The sequence below is a fragment of the Passer domesticus genome, chromosome 26 (assembly GCF_036417665.1).
Source record: "Passer domesticus isolate bPasDom1 chromosome 26, bPasDom1.hap1, whole genome shotgun sequence".
NCBI lineage: Eukaryota > Metazoa > Chordata > Aves > Passeriformes > Passeridae > Passer > Passer domesticus.
In genome coordinates this window covers 57,824-75,472 of record NC_087499.1, presented here as the reverse complement: position 1 = coordinate 75,472, position 17,649 = coordinate 57,824, and the positions used below count along the sequence as shown (strand labels likewise).

At 55.7% G+C, this 17,649-nt stretch overlaps 2 protein-coding genes and 1 non-coding gene across 4 annotated transcripts; 2 read left to right on the top strand and 1 right to left on the bottom strand.

Moving 5' to 3' along the window:
* The first annotated feature begins 103 nt into the window (after positions 1 to 103).
* On the top strand, positions 104 to 5,619 carry LOC135286372 (E3 ubiquitin-protein ligase TRIM7-like). 2 transcript variants are annotated; one of them, XM_064399504.1, is made up of 8 exons: positions 104 to 226; positions 652 to 1,322; positions 2,643 to 2,738; positions 2,829 to 3,059; positions 3,237 to 3,259; positions 3,392 to 3,507; positions 4,038 to 4,067; positions 4,924 to 5,619. In XM_064399504.1, exons 2-8 carry the CDS (start codon positions 915 to 917, stop codon positions 5,430 to 5,432), a joined length of 1,413 nt encoding a protein of 470 aa, XP_064255574.1. In that variant the 5' UTR covers positions 104 to 226; positions 652 to 914; the 3' UTR covers positions 5,433 to 5,619. The 2 variants fall into 2 exon arrangements, with proteins under 2 accessions (XP_064255574.1, XP_064255573.1); XM_064399503.1 differs by lacking the exon at positions 104 to 226 and having other exon boundaries at positions 340 to 1,322.
* A 2,292-nt stretch (positions 5,620 to 7,911) lies between these two features.
* On the bottom strand, positions 7,912 to 7,984 carry TRNAV-CAC (transfer RNA valine (anticodon CAC)). The gene has a single exon. It is a non-coding gene; the product is annotated as a tRNA-Val (tRNA).
* A 949-nt stretch (positions 7,985 to 8,933) lies between these two features.
* On the top strand, positions 8,934 to 16,321 carry TRIM41 (tripartite motif containing 41). Its single transcript, XM_064399410.1, has 6 exons — positions 8,934 to 10,137; positions 11,403 to 11,498; positions 12,268 to 12,498; positions 13,410 to 13,432; positions 13,535 to 13,662; positions 14,631 to 16,321. The coding sequence occupies exons 1-6, from the start codon at positions 9,274 to 9,276 to the stop codon at positions 15,155 to 15,157; spliced, it is 1,869 nt and encodes a 622-aa protein (XP_064255480.1). The 5' UTR covers positions 8,934 to 9,273; the 3' UTR covers positions 15,158 to 16,321.
* Positions 16,322 to 17,649: the final 1,328 nt, after the last annotated feature.

Here is a 17,649-nt window from a genome sequence, read left to right as displayed (position 1 = left end):
ATCCTTCAGCATTCCCGAATTCCCGCCTCCAACACCCCCACCCGTCCGTGCAGCTTTATTCAAAAATACTTTTATTGTTCCTTTCACTTCTCCTTTTGCACAGGAAATCGCTTCTCTCACGGCTGGGGCTGAGCCGCCGACCACAAACCTTCCTATTTTTAATTTTAATTTTCATTTTTTTACCAAGAGCCCCAGCGTGACTCCGGAGAAGTCAGAACTCGATAAAGTGATTTTTTTTTTTTTTTTTTGAGGAAATCGGTCAAAAACTCACCCGCCGTTAATTCTCTGCCGGAGTTCTTTGGGGGGTTTCGGGGTTTTCCGGTGCTCGGAACACTCAGAGTGAAACCTGGGGGGCGGCTTCGTGCTCAAAACACCTTTTTTTTTTTTTCTTCTTTTTTTTTCTTTTTTTTACTTTTTTTGGTTAATCTGGGGCTAAGGTCGATTCCTCGGAGGGTGAGACTTGCGCAGAGCTGGGGCGGATCGGGATCCCCTTTCCAAACGATTTTCCTCCCTGATTATCCGGGTTTAATCAGGCGAATTCTCCCCGGCCGCGGGCTCCAGAGGGAGCGGGGGGGCTCGGGTTCCAGGGGAAAAAAAAAAAACTCAATCAAAACGCCTTAAAATCTAAATTTAAATTTTTTTAAATCCAAGGACAGGCGTGGGAGCTTCCAGCCCTTTTTGCGCGGAGCTGGGACCATCAGAGCCCGCGGAAATCAGCGGAAATTTGGGGATTTTCCCCCATTTCCACGAGGCGGGAGCGGGGGGGAGCAGCCCCTGCTCCTCGCCGGGCTGCGCACCCCAGGAATCCGGCTCGGACGCAGATTTTGGGCCCAGCCGGGAGGATTTTGCCCGCTCTCCATCCTCATCCTCGCGCGGGCGGGGCGCGGACGAGCAGCGGCGGCTCCGGGCGCTCCATGGACGCGCTCGGCGACTCGGCGCGCTGCCCCATCTGCCGGGAGTACTTCCGCGACCCCGTGTCCATCCACTGCGGCCACCACTTCTGCCGGCCGTGCATCGAGCGCCGCTGGGAGTGGCCCACGGCCCGCTTCGCCTGCCCGCGCTGCCGGGACGCGGCGCCGGCGCGGAGCCTCCGCCCCAGCCCGGAGCTGGCGCGGCTGCTGGAGCTCGCCCGGCGGCTGAGCCGCGGGGAAACGCTGGGAGACGCCGAGGAGGAGGATGAGGAAGGGTGCCAGAAGCACCGGGAGCCGCTGGAGGCTTTCTGCGAGGAGGACGGGGCGCTGCTGTGCGCGATCTGCCGCGAGTCGCGGGCGCACCGGGCGCACGCGGTGCTGCCGCTGCCCGAGGCCGTGCGGGAGCGCAAGGTGATCATTTCCCGGATATTCCACCAGGGAAAAGGCTGCTCCGGCTGGAAATGCCCCCCGGGCTCGCCCACGCGGCCCCCAGAGCCTTTCAGGGGGCAGGGAAAGCTCGGGGGCTTCGTTCTCCGCCGAGCAGGGAAGGGTCTTCATCCTCATCATCCTCATCCGTGCCGCGGAATTCCAGCTCCAGTCCCAAAATCAGCAGCCGGGAGGGGTCGGGGTCTTCATCCTCATCCTCATCATCCTCCTCCCTGCCGCGGAATTCCAGCTCCAATCCCAAAATCAGCAGCCGGGAGGAGTCGGGGTCTTCATCCTCATCATCCTCCCTGCCGTGGAATTCCAGCTCCAATCCCAAAATCAGCAGCCGGGAGGGGTCGGGGTCTTCATCCTCATCCTCATCATCCTCCTCCCTGCCGCGGAATTCCAGCTCCAATCCCTAAATCAGCAGCCTGGAAGGGTCGGGGTCTTCTCCGCAGAGCCGGGAAGGGTCAGGGTCTTCATCCTCATCCTCCTCCTCATCCTCCCTGCCGCGGAATTCCAGCTCCAATCCCAAAATCAGCAGCCGGGGAGTCGGGGTCTTCATCCTCCTCTTCCTCATCCTCCTCCCTGCCGCGGAATTCCAGCTCCAATCCCAAAATCAGCAGCCGGGAGGGGTCGGGGTCTTCATCCTCCTCTTCCTCATCATCCTCCTCCATGCCGCGGAATTCCAGCTCCAATCCCCAAATCAGCAGCCGGGAGGGGTCGGGGTCTTCATCCTCCTCTTCCTCATCCTCCTCCCTGCCGTGGAATTCCAGCTCTAGTCTCTAAATCAGCAGCCGGGAGGGGTCGGGGTCTTCATCCTCATCCTCATCATCCTCCTCCCTGCCGTGGAATTCCAGCTCCAATCCCCAAATCAGCAGCCGGGAGGGGTCAGGGTCTTCATCCTCATCCTCTTCCTCACCCTCCCTGCCGCGGAATTCCAGCTCCAGTCCCTAAATCAGCAGCCGGGAGGGGTCGGGGTCTTCATCCTCATCCTCATCATCCTCCGTGCCGCGGAATTCCAGCTCCAATCCCCAAATCAGCAGCCGGGAAGGGTCAGGGTCTTCATCCTCATCCTCCTCCTCCTCCTCCCTGCCGCGGAATTCCAGCTCCCCAGCGGACACTGCCAGTCCCTAAACCAGCAGAAATGCGATAAAAAAGAGAGCCGGGATGTTTTTTTTTTCCGGAGCGGGAGGAAAAACGGAGCTGCCCGCGCTCCACCCCCCTGCCCGGGGCGAGGTTTTTAATTTTCCCCATCTCGGGAAAAACCGGGATTTTTATTTTTATTTTTTCCCCCTCCCTCAGGAGCAAATCCAGGCCGGGCTGCGAGCCCTGAAGGACGGCAGGGACGAACTCCTGGAGCTCCGCGAGGCCGAGATGAGGCGGGGCTGCGAGTGCTTGGTAAATCCGAGCGGACTCGGAGGGGACGGGCGGCCCCCGGGGCGGGGGTCTCTCCCCAGGGAGGGTCTCTGAGACCCCCAATCCCCGCAGGAGAGGACCGAGGTGGAGCGGCAGCGGATCCTGGCGCAGTTCCAGGAGCTGCGCCTCTCCCTGGACGAGCTCTGCCGGCACCTCCTGGCCCGCCTGGGGCGCCTGGAGAGCGGCGTCGGGCAGGCGCAGGAGGAGAGCCGGGCCGCGCTGAGCCGGGACATCTCCCGGCTGGAGAGCCGCGCCCGGGAGCTGCAGGAGAGGTGCCAGCAGCCGGCCAGGACCTTCCTGCAGGTGCCAAGGGACAGCCAGCAGCGGTTCGGGGCAGCCCGGGGCGGTGGGGTGGCGGAACCGGGGGGTCCGGGGGTCCCTTCAGCCCGAAGCACCCCCAGTTCTGGGGATGGAGAACCGCTCCAGGGAGGCGCTCCCGAGGTTCTGAGGAATTCACCGAGCCCCTCCCGTCCCCTGCAGGGCATCGGCAGCGCCTTGCGCAGGTACGGGCGCGCCCTCCCGAGCTGCCCCCGCCGCCTTCGGCCGCCTCAGGAACCGAAATGTTTGGGGCTGAGGCCGAGCCCGCCCGGGGAATTCCTCGGGATCCTCAAATTCTTCATCCCGGCCTCCCCCAGCCTCGCGGAGGAAAACGTCCAGGTGCCCCCGTCGCCTCTGCTGGAGATGGAGGAGAAAATTCGTCACTTCAGGGAGGAAAATATTCTCCTGGGGGAGACGCTGAGGGGCGTCCGAGGTATTGGGGCAGGCTGGGGGGCGAGCAGTTAATTTTATTTTATTTTATTTTATTTTATTTTATTTTATTTTATTTTATTTTATTTTATTTATTTTTAAATTTTATTTTATTTATTTTATTTATTTTATTTTATTTTATTTCCTTTATTTTATTTTATTTTATATTATTTTATTTTGTTTTGTTTTATTTTATTTTTTATTTATTTATTTATTTATTTTATTATTTTATTATTTTATTATTTTATTATTTTATTATTTTATTTTATACTTAAAAATTTAATTTATTATATGTTTATTGTATGATTATTATGCATGCGTGCAGCCATAAGTTATATTTACTTAGAGCATGCGCTGTGTCTTATTTTATTATTTTATTATTTTATTATTTTATTATTTTATTTTATTATTTTATTATTTTATTATTTTAACTGAGTTTAATTTTTGAGCGCAATCCCATTTTATCACACCCATTCCCACTTTTCCCTGCATTTTATGTCACTCCATGTCTTCTCTTCCCCTTTTTTTTTTCAGACATCCTGGCCTTTGAGCTGCCGGAGAAAAGTGAGTGCTGGGATGGGGAAAACGATGGGAAATTGGGAGAAAATGATTGGAAAAGGGGGGAAAATTATGAGAAATGGGGGGAAATGATGGGAAATGGGGAGAAAATGATGGGAAATTGGGGAAATGTTTGGAATAGGGGGAAAGGACGGGAAATGGGGGGAAATGATGAAAAATGAGGGGGAAATTATGTGAAATGGGGTGAAAACGATGGGAAATGAGGGGGAAATGATGTGAAATGGGGGAAAATGATGGGAAATGGGGTGAAAATTATGGAAAATGGGGGAAACCATGGGAAAGGGGTGGGAAACTATGGGAAATCGATTGGAAATGGGGGGAAAATCATGGGAAATGGGGCAAAAACGATGGGAAATGGGGGGAAGTGATGGGAAATTTATTGGAAATGGGGGGAAAATGCTGGGAAATGGGGTGAAAATTATGGGAAATGGGGGAAATTATTGGAAATGGGGTGAAAATTATGGGAAATGGAGGGGAAATGATGGGAAATGGGGGGAAATTATGGGAAATGAGAGGGAAACAATGGGAAATGGGGTGAAAATTATGGGAAATGGGGAGAAAATTATGGTAAATGGGGGAAATTATGGGAAATGGGGGGAAGGATGGGAAATGGGGAGAAAATGATGGGAAATCGGGAGAAAATGATGGGAAATCAAGGGAAAATTATTGGAAATGGGGGGGAAAGATGGGAAATGGGGGAAATGATGGGAAATGGGGGAAATGATGGGAAATGGGGGGAAAATGCTGGGAAATGGGGTGAAAAGCCCCCGGGGGATGCTCCCCATCCCGCGGGACGACGCTCGGACACCTGGAATTCCCTCTGGGCCCCCCTCCGGCGCAGTGGCCGTGACGCTGGACCCCAGCACGGCCCACCCCCGGCTGCTGGTGGCCCCCGACGGCAGCAGCGTCAGCTGGGAAAGAGCCCAGAACCTTCCGGAGCCCGAGGCGGAGCCCGGCACCGACCCCTCGGTGCTGGGCCTCGAGGCCGTCGCGGCCGGGCGGCGCTGCTGGGACGTGCGCGTGTCCCCCGAGGGCTCCTGGGCGCTGGGGGTGGCCACGGAGCCCCCCGGGAGCGGGCCGGAGCCCCCCGAGCGGGAGCTGTGGTCGGTGGGGCTGTGCCAGGGCCGCTTCTGGGCTCTGTCCCCCCGGGGGCGCGCCCCGTTTTCGGCCGGCCGCGCTCCCGGCGGGGTCCGGGTGGCGCTGGACTACGAGAGCGGCCGCGTGGCCTTCTTCGACGCCGACCGCAGGAGCCTCATCTTCGCCTTCGCCGCCGCCTCCTTCGGCGGGCACAGGGTGCGGCCCTGGTTCCTGGTGTGGGGAGAGGGCTCCCGCATCACGCTGTGCCCCTGAGCTCCCCCAAAACCCCCAGACCCCGATTTTGCGTCGCCGTTCGCGGCGACATTCGCGCCTCTCCCCGCTCCCAGCACCCCTCGGGCTCCCTGTCCCCCCCAAATCTGGCGGATCCCACCCCGTCCTGCACCACCCCAACCCCGCTTCTCTCCCCTCCCCCGGCTCTGGATGAAGTAAAAACCCCAAAATTTGCGTGTTTTAGCTTCTCCTCCGTCTGGCGTTCGCTGCTGGGTGTCGGGATCGAGCTGGAATCTTGGTTGAATTAAATCCTGGTGGTTTTGGCCTGGAGGTGGCCCAGGGAATGTCCCTGTCCCGCGTCCCTGGCAGGAGGAAACCACACCTTTTAAAATTAGTATTATTTATTATTTTTATTATTTTTATTCATTATAAATCACAGAAGAAGCCACAGACACCACGGGGAAACTTTTTCAGAGGTTGAAACTTTTCCTGTCTTTGCAAAGCACGTCCAGAGCTCCTCACACCTTGAGCTGTCAATAAGTTCTTGTTCTTTCCTGTTCCTTATGACAAATATAAACGCATTCACTCGGTTTTTAACTTGTTACCTTCCCACGAGAACATTTAGAAATTTCCCTGTTTTTCTCAACTTTATGTCCACTTTCTGAGGTTTTTTGCACTTTCTAAATCCCTTTACCTTTTTATATCCATATAATATTCACTCAATTTATCTTCCCACGAGAAGGTTTAGAAATTTCACCGTTTTTCTCAGCTTTGTGCCTGTTTTCTGAGGTTTTTGCACCCCCTAAATCCCTTTACCTTTTTATATCCCTAAATACTCACTCAGTTTTTAACTTCTTAGCTTCCCATGAGAACATTTAGAAATTTCCCATTTTTTCTCAGCTTTGTTTCCACTTTCTGAGGTTTGTACACTCCCTAAACCCTTTTATATTTTATATTCCTACAGTATTTGCTCGGTTTTAAACTTCCTATCTTCCCATGAGAACATTTAGAAATTTCCCATTTTTTCTCAGCTTTGTGCCTATTTTCTGAGGTTTTTGCACTCCCTAAAGCCTTTTATTTTTTATATCCCTATAATATTCCCTCAGTTTTTAGCTTCCTATCTTCCCACGAGAAGGTTTAGAAATTTCCCAGTTTTCCTCAGCTTGATTTGCCAATTTGACCCAATTTGGGCAGGATTTAACCTAATTTGGGCAGAATTAATCCAAATTTGGGCACAATCTGACTCAATTTCGGTAGAATTCGAGATAATTTGGGCAGGATTTGACAAAATTTGGGCAGGATTTGACCCAATTTGGGCAGGATTTGACTCAATTTGTGCAGAATCTGACAAAATTTGGGCAGAATTCGACCGGATTTTGGGCAGAATTTGACTCAATTTGGGCAGAATTCGAGATAATTTGGGCAGGATTTGACAAAATTTGGGCAGGATTTGACCCAATTTGGGCAGGATTTGACCCAATTTGTGCAGAATCTGACGAAATTTGGGCAGAATTCGACCGGATTTTGGGCAGAATTTGACTCAATTTGGGCAGAATTTGACTCAATTTGGGCAGAATTTGACCGGATTTTGGGCAGAATTTGCCTCCGTTTGGGTCTGGGGCTGCAGATTCCGGGGAATCCTGAGCTCCTCTCGCTCCCACAGCCGGGCGATCCCAAAAATGATCAGGAGAAGGGGCAGGCGGAAAAAAACCCGGAATTTTCCGCGCAGGACGCCCCGGCCGGGAAGAACCCGCAGCTGGTGAGGGAATTCCACATTTCCGAGGGAAAATCGGCGGGAGGGGCTCCAGAAACGGGGAAAAATGGAATTAAATCCCTTTTTTAGGGGTTTAAATCCCTTTTTTAGAGTTTTAGATCCTTTTTTTTTAGAGTTTTAAATCCATTTTTAGGGGTTTTAAATCCATTTTTAGGGGTTTTAAATCAATTTTTAGAGTTTTAAATCCTTTTTTTAGAGCTTTAAATCAATTTTTTAGGGTTTAAATCCCTTTTTTGGGGTTTTAAATCCCTTTTTAGGGTTTAAATTCCCTTTTTTAGGGTTTAAAATCCATTTTTAGGGTTTTAAATCCCTTTTTTAGGGTTTTATATCCCTTTTTTATGGTTTTTAATCCATTTTTTAGGATTTTAAATCCATTTTTAGGGTTTTAAATCCATTTTTAGGGTTTTAAATCCCCTTTTTAGGGTTGTAAATCCATTTTTAGAGTTTTAAATCCCTTTTTTAGGGTTGTACATATTAAATTATGAAATAATAAATTATTAAGTAATAAAATATGATCTCATAAAATACGAAATAATAAAATACGAAATTACAAAACATGAAATTACAAAACACGAGGCAGGAAAGGTCGGCTGGGGAAGGCAGGGATTCAGAATTACACCACTAAAAATGAATAAAAACGAGGCGAGAAGGGCTCAGATGCGCTGGAAGTGCCGGAGTGAGGCGGAAAATGAGGGGAAAAAGGGGAAAAAAAGAGAAAAAAGGAAAATAAAGAGATGCAAAAGGAAGTGTTTCTGCCCGGTTTCGAACCGGGGACCTTTCGCGTGTGAGGCGAACGTGATAACCACTACACTACAGAAACCCGAGCGCGCTCCGCGGCCCGAGGGGAAACGGGGGAAGGAGAGGAAATTTGGGGGGAAAAGAGAGAAATTTTGGGGGGAAATGAGAGAAATTTTGGGGGGAAATGAGAGAAATTTGGGGGGAAATGGGAGATTTGGGGGGGAAATGAGAGATTTTGGGGGGGAAATGAGAGATTTTGGCGGGGAAATGAGAGATTTGGGGGGAAATGAGAGATTTTGGGGGGGAAATAGAGAGATTTTGGGGGGGAAAGGAGAGATTTGGGGGGGAATGAGAGATTTGGGGGGAAAATGGGAGATTTTTGGGGGGGAAATGGGAGATTTGGGGGGGAAATGAGAGATTTGGGGGAAAATAGAGATTTTGGGGGGGGAAATGAGAGATTTGGGGGGGAAAGGAGAGATTTGGGGGAAAATGAGAGATTTGGGGGGGAAATGAGAGATTTGGGGGGAAAGAGAGAGATTTTTGGGGGAAAGAGAGATTTTGGGGGGGGAAATAGAGATTTGGGGGAAAAAACAGGGGAAAAAAAGAGGTTTTGGGGGAAAACAGCTGCAAAAAAAGCGGGGAAAAAAAGAGAGATTTTGGGGGGAAACCGGAGAAAAATGAGAGATTTTGGGAGAAAAAAATAGAGCTTTTTGGGAAAATAGCGGGGAAAAGAGAGATTTTGGGGGAAAAACAGCGGGAAAAAGAGAGGTTTTGGGGAAAAAACGGGGAAAAAAAGAGAGGTTTTGGGGGGAAAACACCTGCACGGGACCAGAACCGGGACCGGAAATGGAACCGGGACCGGGACCAGAACCGGGGGCGGGAAAAGCGGCCAAAGCCCCGCCCCAGCCCCGCCCCCAGCCCTCCACACCACCGAGTCGCGCGGGCGGCCGAACCCCACCGGAAGCCGCGCGCCCCCCACTTCCGGCGTTGCCCGGCAACCGCCGCCGCTTCCCCTCACGCCGCGCCGCGGGGGCGTGGCCCGCGCCGGAAGGCGGAAGTGCCGCGGCGTTTCCCGTCTGTGGCGGAGCCGCCGCCGGGCGAGCGCGGCCGGGGGGAGACCCGGGAGAGACGCGAGAGGCACCGGGGGAGCGCCGGGCGGGCGGCGAGAGGCTCCTGCGGCACTGTGAGAGCGCGGGGGGCCGCGGCGGCGGGGCCCGGTGCGGCCTGGCGCGGCCCGGTGCGGCCTAGCGCGGTGCGGCCTAGTGCGGCCTAGCGAGGCCTAGCCCGGCCCGGCCCGGCGCGGGGAGGCTCCGCCGGCGCCTGGCCGGGCCCGGCGCGGGGAGAAGAGGGAGGAGGAGGAGGAGGAAGGCCATGGCGGCGCTGGGCGGCCCCGGGCCGCGGCCGGACCCGGTGGAGACGCTGCAGGAGGAGGCGATCTGCGCCATCTGCCTCGACTACTTCGCCGACCCCGTGTCCATCGGCTGCGGGCACAACTTCTGCCGCGGCTGCATCTCCCGCCTGTGGGCCCGCGGCGCCGCGCAGCCCGGCCCGGGCGCCTCCGCCCGCGGGCCCGAGCTGGGCGAGGACGAGGAGGAGGAAGAGGAGGAGGAAGACGAGGACGAGCTGGAGGAGGACGAGCTGGACGTGGAGCAGGAGGAGGAGGAAGAGGAGGAGGCCGCCGGCGAGGAGGAGGATGATGACATGTGGGAGGAGGAGGAGGAGGAGGAGGAAGGCGAGCTGTGGGGAGACCCCGCTGAGGAGGAGGAGGAGGAGGAGGAGGAGGAGGAAGAGGAGGAGGAAGAGCCCGCGGCGTGGGCGGGCGGCGCGGCGCAGGGCGGCGGGCTCTACTTCGACGATGAGGACGCGATGGAGGAGGACGCGGAGGAGGAGGAAGAGGATGAGGAAGAGGATGAGGAAGAAGAGCGGCGCGGCGTCTTCACGTGCCCGCAGTGCCGCAAGTCCTTCCTGCAGCGCTCCTTCCGCCCCAACCTGCAGCTGGCCAACATGGTGCAGATCATCCGCCAGCTGCACCCGCGGCCCCCGCGCAGCCCGGGGACCCCGCCCGGCGCCCGCGGCGCGCCCGGGGGGCCCCCCGAGCTCTGCGAGCGGCACCAGGAGCCGCTGAAGCTCTTCTGCGAGGTGGACCAGGCCGCCATCTGCGTGGTGTGCCGCGAGGCGCGCGCCCACCGCCAGCACAGCGTGCTGCCGCTCGACGAGGTGGTGCAGGACTGCAAGGTGGGGGGTTCGGGGGGGTTTTTGGGGGGGTTTGGGGGGTTTTGGGGGGTTTGGGGTACGAGGGATCCAGGGGCAGCACTGGCAGGGTCAGTTCAGTGACTGGGGAGGGGGAAAACAGGGGGGTTTTGGGGTTTTGGGGGGTTTGGGGGGTTTGGGGGGGTTTGGGGGGTTTGGGGGGGTTTGGGGTACGAGGGTTCCAGGGGCAGCACGGGCTGGGTTAGTTGAGTGACTGGGGAGGGGGGTTTTGGGGTTTTGGGGGGGTTTTGGGGGGGTTTGGGGGGCAAAGATCCCGGGGGCAGCACGGGATGGGGAAAAGAGGGGGGGTTTGGGGGCTTTTTGGGGTTTTTGGGGGGTTTGGGGTGCGAGGGTTCCGGGGGCAGCACGGGCTGGGTTAGTTGAGTGACTAGGGAGGGGGGTTTTGGGGTTTTTGGGGGGATTTTGGAGGTTTTGGGGTTTTTGGGGGGTTCGGGGTTTTTGGAGGGTTTGAGGGTTTTGGGGTTTTTGGAGGGCTTTGGGGTTTTTGGGGGGTTGAGGGTTTTTGGGGGGTTTGGGGTTTTTGGAGGGTTTTGGGGTTTTTGGGGGGTTGAGGGTTTTTGGGGGGTTTGGGGTTTTTGGAGGGTTTTGGGGTTTTTGGAGAGTCTGGGGGTTTTGGGGGTGTTTTGGGGGTTTTGGGGGGTTTGGGGTGTGGAGGGATCCAGGGACGGCCCAGCCAAACCAGTTCAGTGGCTGGGGAGGGGGAACAGGGGGGTTTTTTTGGGGGTTTGGGGTTTTTTTGGGGTTTTGGGCTATGAGGGTTCCAGGGGCAGCACTGGCAGGGTCAGTTCAGTGACTGGGGAGGGGGAAAACAGAAGGATTTGGGGTTTTTGGGGAGGTTTTAGGACCAGGAATTGAACCCTGGGGGTTTTTGGGGTCAGGATTTGATCCCTGGGGGTTTTTGGGGTCAGGATTTGAACCCCGGGGGTTTTTGGGGTCAGGATTTGATCCCCGGGGGTTTTTGGGGTCAGAATTTGATCCCTGGGGGTTTTGGGGTCAGGATTTGATCCCTGGGGGTTTTTGGGGTCAGGAATTGAATTTTGGGGGCTGGGATTTGATCCCTGGGGGTTTTTGGGGCTGGGATTTGATCCCTGGGGGTTTTAGGACCAGGATTTGATCCCTGGGGGTTTTTGGGGTCAGGATTTGAACCCTGGGGGTTTTTGGGATCGGGATTTGATCCCTGGGGGTTTTTGGGGCCGGGATCCCCGTTGCTGACCCCCCTTTCCCCCCAGAACAAGCTGCAGAGCCACCTGGAGCCCCTGAGGAAGCAGCTGGAGGCGCTGCTGAAGCAGAAATGCAGCGAGGAGGAGAAAATCTCCGTGCTCAGGGTGAGAGGGGCCCCCCTATCCCCCTCACCCCAAAACCAGCCCTGCCCCGGCCCCAAAATCCCCTTTTCTCAGCCCAAAAGAGGCTCCGGGGGGGGAGCTGGAGGGTAAAAACCCCCCTGAGTGCAGAGTGAGGGGGAATTTGGGGTTCAAGGGCTGGAATTTGGGGTTCAGGGTCTGTAAATCTCCATTTCCAGTGGGAATTTGGGGTTAAAGATCTGGAATTTGGGGTTCAGGGTGTGTAAATCTCCATTTCCAGTGGGAATTTGGGGTTAAAGATCTGGAATTTGGGGTTCAGGGTGTGTAAATCTCCATTTCCAGTGGGAATTTGGGGTTAAAGGGCTGGAATTTGGGGTTCGGGGTGTGTAAATCTCCATTTCCAGTGGGAATTTGGGGTTCAAGGGCTGGAATTTGGAGTTTGGGGTGTGTAAATCACCACTCCCAGTGGGAATTTGGGGTTAAAGGTCTGGAAATTTGGGGTTAATGATCTGGAATTTGGAGTTCAGGGTGTGTAAATGGCTGCTCCCAGTGGAAATTTGGGGTTAAAGGGCTGGAATTTGGGGTTCAGGGTGTGTAAATCTCCACTTCCAGTGGGAATTTGGGGTTCAGGGTGTGTAATTCACCGCTCCCAGTGGGAATTCGGGGTTCAGGGTCTGGAATTTGGGGTTCAGGGTGTGTAAATCACCACTCCCAGTGGGAATTCGGGGTTCAGGGTCTGGAATTCGCTGTCCCTGCTCCGTGCCCACCCTCTCCCCGCCGTGTCCCCCCCCAGGAGCAGATGCAGGCGGAGATGCAGGAGCTGGAGGCGGATTTCGAGGTGCTGCACCGCTTCCTGGCGGGGGAGCAGGTGCTGCTGCTGCGGCAGCTGCAGGAGCGGCACGAGGCGCTGCTGGCGCGGCAGCGCCGCAACCTCGGCGCCCTGGAGGAGAGGGGGGCGGCCCTGCGGCGCCTCATCAGCGACGCCGAGGCCGCCGGCAGGCAGGACGGGCTGCAGCTGCTCAAGGTGGGACTGGGGAAACTGGGGGAACTGGGATTGGGGACTGGGAGCACTGGGAGAACTGGGGGAACTGGGATTGTGGGGTGGGAATACAGGGCGGCCCTGCGGCGCCTCATCGCCAACGCTGCAGGCAGGACGGGCTGCAGCTGCTCAAGGTGAGGGGCTGGGGAAACTGGGAGAGACTGGGAGAACTGGGGGAACTGGGAGAACTGGGGGAACTGGGAGAACTGGGGGAACTGGGATTGGGGTCTAGGAGACTGGGGGAATTTGGATTGGGGGGTGGGAGAGGGGGGAGACTGGGATTGGGGGCCTGGCAGACTGGGGAAATGGGTTAGGGACCAGGAGACTGGGGGAACTGGGATTGAAGGGGGAGAGACTGGGGAGACTGGGATTGGGGGGTGGGAAAGGGAGAAACTGGGATTGGGGGGTGGGGAACTGGGGGAACTGGGATTGGGGGTCTGAGAGGAGGGAAACTGGGAGAGGGAGGAACTGGGACTGGGGGGAACTGGGAGAGGAAAGAACTGGGACTGGGGGAACTGGGATTGGGGGGTGGGAAACGGATTTGGGGGGTTGGAAACTGGGGGAACTGGGACTGGGGGAACTGGGACTGGGGGAACTGGGATGGGGAAACTGGGATTGGGGGGAACTGGGACTGGGGGAACTGGGACTGGATAACTGGGGGAACTGGATAACTGGGATGAGCTCCAGCTCTCTGGGATTTCCCCACCCCGTTCTTGGGGAAAAGGCAGAATTGGGATTGGGGTTTTTGTGCCACGCCCTGGACTCCTCCCTCACCCAAACCCCAAATCCCAAATCCCAAACCCCAAATCCAAATCCCAAACCCCAAACCCCAAATCCTCGTTAAAACTTTTCCCTTTTTGTTTCCCCTCCCTTTGGCACCTGCTGCCCTCTGCCAGGACATCAAGGGCACCTTCATCAGGTGAGGGATTTTGGGGTGCTCGGGGACACCCGGGGGAGGAGCGGGGCTGGGAAAAGAACCCCTCGGATCCCAAATTCCCCCTTTTCCCCCTCGTTTTCCCAGGTGCGAGAACATCAAATTCCAGGAGCCCGAGATGGTGCCGGTGGACGTGGGGAAGAAATTCAGGAATTGTTTCCTGCAGGACGTGGTGATGAGGAAGATGGAAAAGGTCTTCAGCAAAGTGCCCCAAGGTGGGGGGGGAAAGGGGGGAATTTGGGGGTAAAAGAGGGAAAATCGGGGGTTTAAAGGAGCTGGGATCGAGGGGTGAGGAGGTGAAAATCTGTCGTGTGAAGGAGGGGAAATTCTGGGGTTAAAGGGGTGGGGATTTGGGGTGAAAGGCTGGGAATTGGGGGTTGGAGGGATTGGGGGTTAAAGGGGTGGGAATATGAAGAGGTGAGAATTGGGATTAAAAAGCAGGAAATTGGGGGTCAAAGGAGTGGAAATTTGGGGTTGAAGGGACGGGAATATGGGGTCGAAGGAGTGGAAATTTGGGCTTAAAGGGCTGGGAGTCATTGCCCCAACAGTGATCCTGGGGTTGAAGGAGTGGAAATTTGAGTTTAAAGGAGTGGAAATCTCAGTTTAAAGGAGTGGAAATTTCAGTTTAAAGGAGTGAAAATTTGGGCTTAAAAGGGCTGGAAATATGGGGTCAAAGGAGTGGAAATTTGGGCTTAAAGGAGTAGAAATTTCAGTTTAAAGGAGTGGAAATTTCAGTTTAAAGGAGTGGAAATTTCAGTTTAAAGGAGTGGAAATTTCAGTTTAAAGGAGTGAAAATTTGGGCTTAAAAGGGCTGGAAATATAGGGTCAAAGGAGTGGAAATTTGGGTTTAAAGGAGTGGAAATTTGGGGTCAAAGAGATGAGAACTGGGATTAAAAAGCAGGAAACTGGGGCTAGAAGGAGTGGAAATTTGGGCTTAAAGGAGTGGAAATTTCAGTTTAAAGGAGTGGAAATTTCAGTTTAAAGGAGTGGAAATTTCAGTTTAAAGGAGTGCAAATTTGGGTTTAAATTAGTGGAAATTTCAGTTTAAAGGAGTGGAAATTTCAGTTTAAAGGAGTGGAAATTTGAGCTTAAAGGAGTGCAAATTCGGGGTAAAAGGGCTGGAAATCCTTGCCCCACTCCCACCATGCACCCCAACCCCCCCTGACCCCCGTGCCCCCCGCAGCCGACGTCACCCTGGACCCCTCCACGGCGCACCCCCGCCTCAGCCTGTCCCTGGACCGGCGCAGCGTCCGTCTGTCCGAGCGGCGCCCGGAGCCCGCGGCCGGCGCGCGGCGCCCCGACGGCGACCTGTGCGTGCTGGGCGCGCCCGGCTTCAGCGCCGGCCGCCACTACTGGGAGGTGGAGGTGGGCGGGCGCCGCGGCTGGGCGGTGGGCGCCGCGCGCGAGACCCCCCGGCACCGCCCCAAAGGGGCAGGGGGAGCGGCGGCGCCCCCGAGGCGGGAGATCTGGGCGGTGGGCACCAGCGGCAAGAAGTACCAGGCGCTGACGGCCACGGAGCAGACGGCGCTGGCGCCCGGCGAGCAGCCGCGGCGCTTCGGCGTCTACCTGGACTACGAGCGGGGCCAGCTGTGCTTCTACAACGCCGAGAGCATGAGCCACATCCACACCTTCCACATCTGCTGCCGCGAGCGCGTCTTCCCCTTCTTCCGCGTGCTGGCCCGGGGCACGCGCATCAAGATCTGCACCTGACCAAAACGGGGGGAACGGCCCCAAAAAAAGGGGCTGCTGGACTCGGGGGTGGCTGCGGGTGATTGGTTTTGAGGTTGGTGCTCTTCATCTTCATCATCCTTGGGAGTGGGGCCAGTGAGCCACATCCACACCTTCCACATCTGCTGCCGCGAGCTGGCCAAGATCTGCACCTGACCAAAACGGGGGGAACGGCCCCAAAAAAAAGGGGCTGCTGGACTCGGGGGTGGCTGTGGGTGATTGGCTGGTGAGGTTGGTGCTCTTCCTCGTCGTCTTCATCTTCGTCATCCTCGGGGAGCGGGGCCAGTGAGCCACATCCACACCTTCCACATCTGCTGCCGCGAGCGCGTCTTCCCCTTCTTCCACGTGCTCGCCAAGAGCTGCACCTGACCAAAACGGGGGGAACGGCCCCAAAAAAAGGGGCTGCTGGACTCGGGGGTGGCTGTGGGTGATTGGTTTTGAGGTTGGTGCTCTTCATCTTCATCCTCCTCGGGGAGCGGGGCCAGTGAGCCACATCCACACCTTCCACATCTGCTGCCGCGAGCGCGTCTTCCCCTTCTTCCACGTGCTCGCCAAGATCTGCACCTGACCAAAACGGGGGGAACGGCCCCAAAAAAGGGGGAGCTGGACTCGGGGGTGGCTGCAGGTGATTGGTTTGGAGGCTGGTGCTCTTCATCTTCATCCTCCTCGGGGAGCGGGGTCAGTGAGCCACATCCACACCTTCCACATCTGCTGCCGCGAGCTCGCCAAGATCTGCACCTGACCAAAACGGGGGGAACGGCCCCAAAAAAAGGGGGAGCTGGACTCGGGGGTGGCTGCGGGTGACTGGTTGGTGAGGTTGGTGCTCTTCCTCCTCGTCTTCATCTTCATCATCCTCGGGAGCGGGGTCAGTGAGCCACATCCACACCTTCCACATCTGCTGCCGCGAGCGCGTCTTCCCCTTCTTCCGCGTGCTCGCCAAGATCTGCACCTGACCAAAACGGGGGGAACGGCCCCAAAAAAATCAAAAAGGGGGAGCTGGACTTGGGAGTGGCTGTGGGTGATTGGTTGGTGAGGTTGGTGCTCTTCCTCCTCGTCTTCATCTTCATCCTCCTCGGGGAGCGGGGCCAGTGAGCCACATCCACACCTTCCACATTGCTGCCGTGAGCTGGCCAAGATCTGCACCTGACCACGGCCCCAAAAAAGGGGGGAACGGCCCCAAAAAAAGGGGCTGCTGGACTCGGGGGTGGCTGCAGGTGATTGGTTTTGAGGTTGCTGCTCTTCCTCGTCGTCTTCATCTTCATCCTCCTCGTCCCGCTCTGCCCGCGCGCCGGGAGCGGGGTCCAGTTTGGGGCTGGTTTTGGGGTGGATGGGGAAAGATCTGCCCTTTTCGAGCCAGGTTTGGGTTGGAATGGGGCAGAATCTGCTCCTTTGGAGCCAGGTTTGGGTTTAATGGGGCAGGATCCACCCCTTTGGAATGTTCTGGGTTAAAACAGGGCAAGATCCACCCCTTCGGAACTAGATTTGGGTTGAATGGGGCAAAATCTGCTCCTTTGGAACCGGTTTTGGGTTAAATGGGGCAGAATCTGCTTTGGAATTGGTTTTGGGTTGGATGGGGTAAGATCTGCCCTTTTGGAGCTGGTTTTGGGTTGGATGGGGCAGATTCCACCCCTTTGGTGCCCGTTTTGATCTAAAATGGGGCAGGATCTGCCCTTTTGGAACCGGTTTTGGGTTAAATGGGGCAGAATCTGCTCCTTTGGAATTGGTTTTGGGTTGGATGGGGCAGATTCCACCCCTTTGGTGCCTGTTTTGGGTTAAAATCTGCCCCTTTGAAGCCAGTTTTGGGTTGGATGGTGCAGGATTTGCCCTTTTGGTGCCCATTTTGGGTTAAAACGGGGCAAAATCTGCCCCTTTGAAGCCAGTTTTGGGTTCTGGAGGTGCCCAGTTCCAAACTGGGCCGGGTTCCCATTCCCAGTTTGAACTGGGCCGGGTTCCCTTTCCCAGTTTGAACTGGGCCGGGTTCCCTTTCCCAGTTTGAACTGGGCCGGGTTCCCTTTCCCAGTTTGAACTGGGCCGGGTTCCCTTTCCCAGTTTGAACTGGGCTGGGTTCCCTTTCCCAGTTCGGTTCCTGGCAGCTCCCCCCTCCCCTCCCCCTCCTTTCCCAAAATCCGCTTTTCCCGCTTCCAGGATTTTTTGGGATTCCCCCCCCCCGGCCGTTTTTTGGGGGAAAATCCCGGATTTTTGGATTTTTCCTCTCTGGCACTTTACGGAGCTCCCCGAGCTGGGGAATATTTATTTTTTTTCCCTTTTTTTTGTTTTTTTTTTTCCCCTCTCCCCCCTCGGGAGCTCCCCTGCCCCTCCCCCCCCCCCCGTTTTCCCTGGATTTTGGTGGATTTGGGAATTTCCTGTTGGCGTTTCAGAGCTCGTTCGGGATATTTTTGGCTAAAAAAAGGAGAATTAAATGAGATTTAGTTTTATGTGGATAATAAAGAATAAAGTTGTACCCCAGGCTCCGG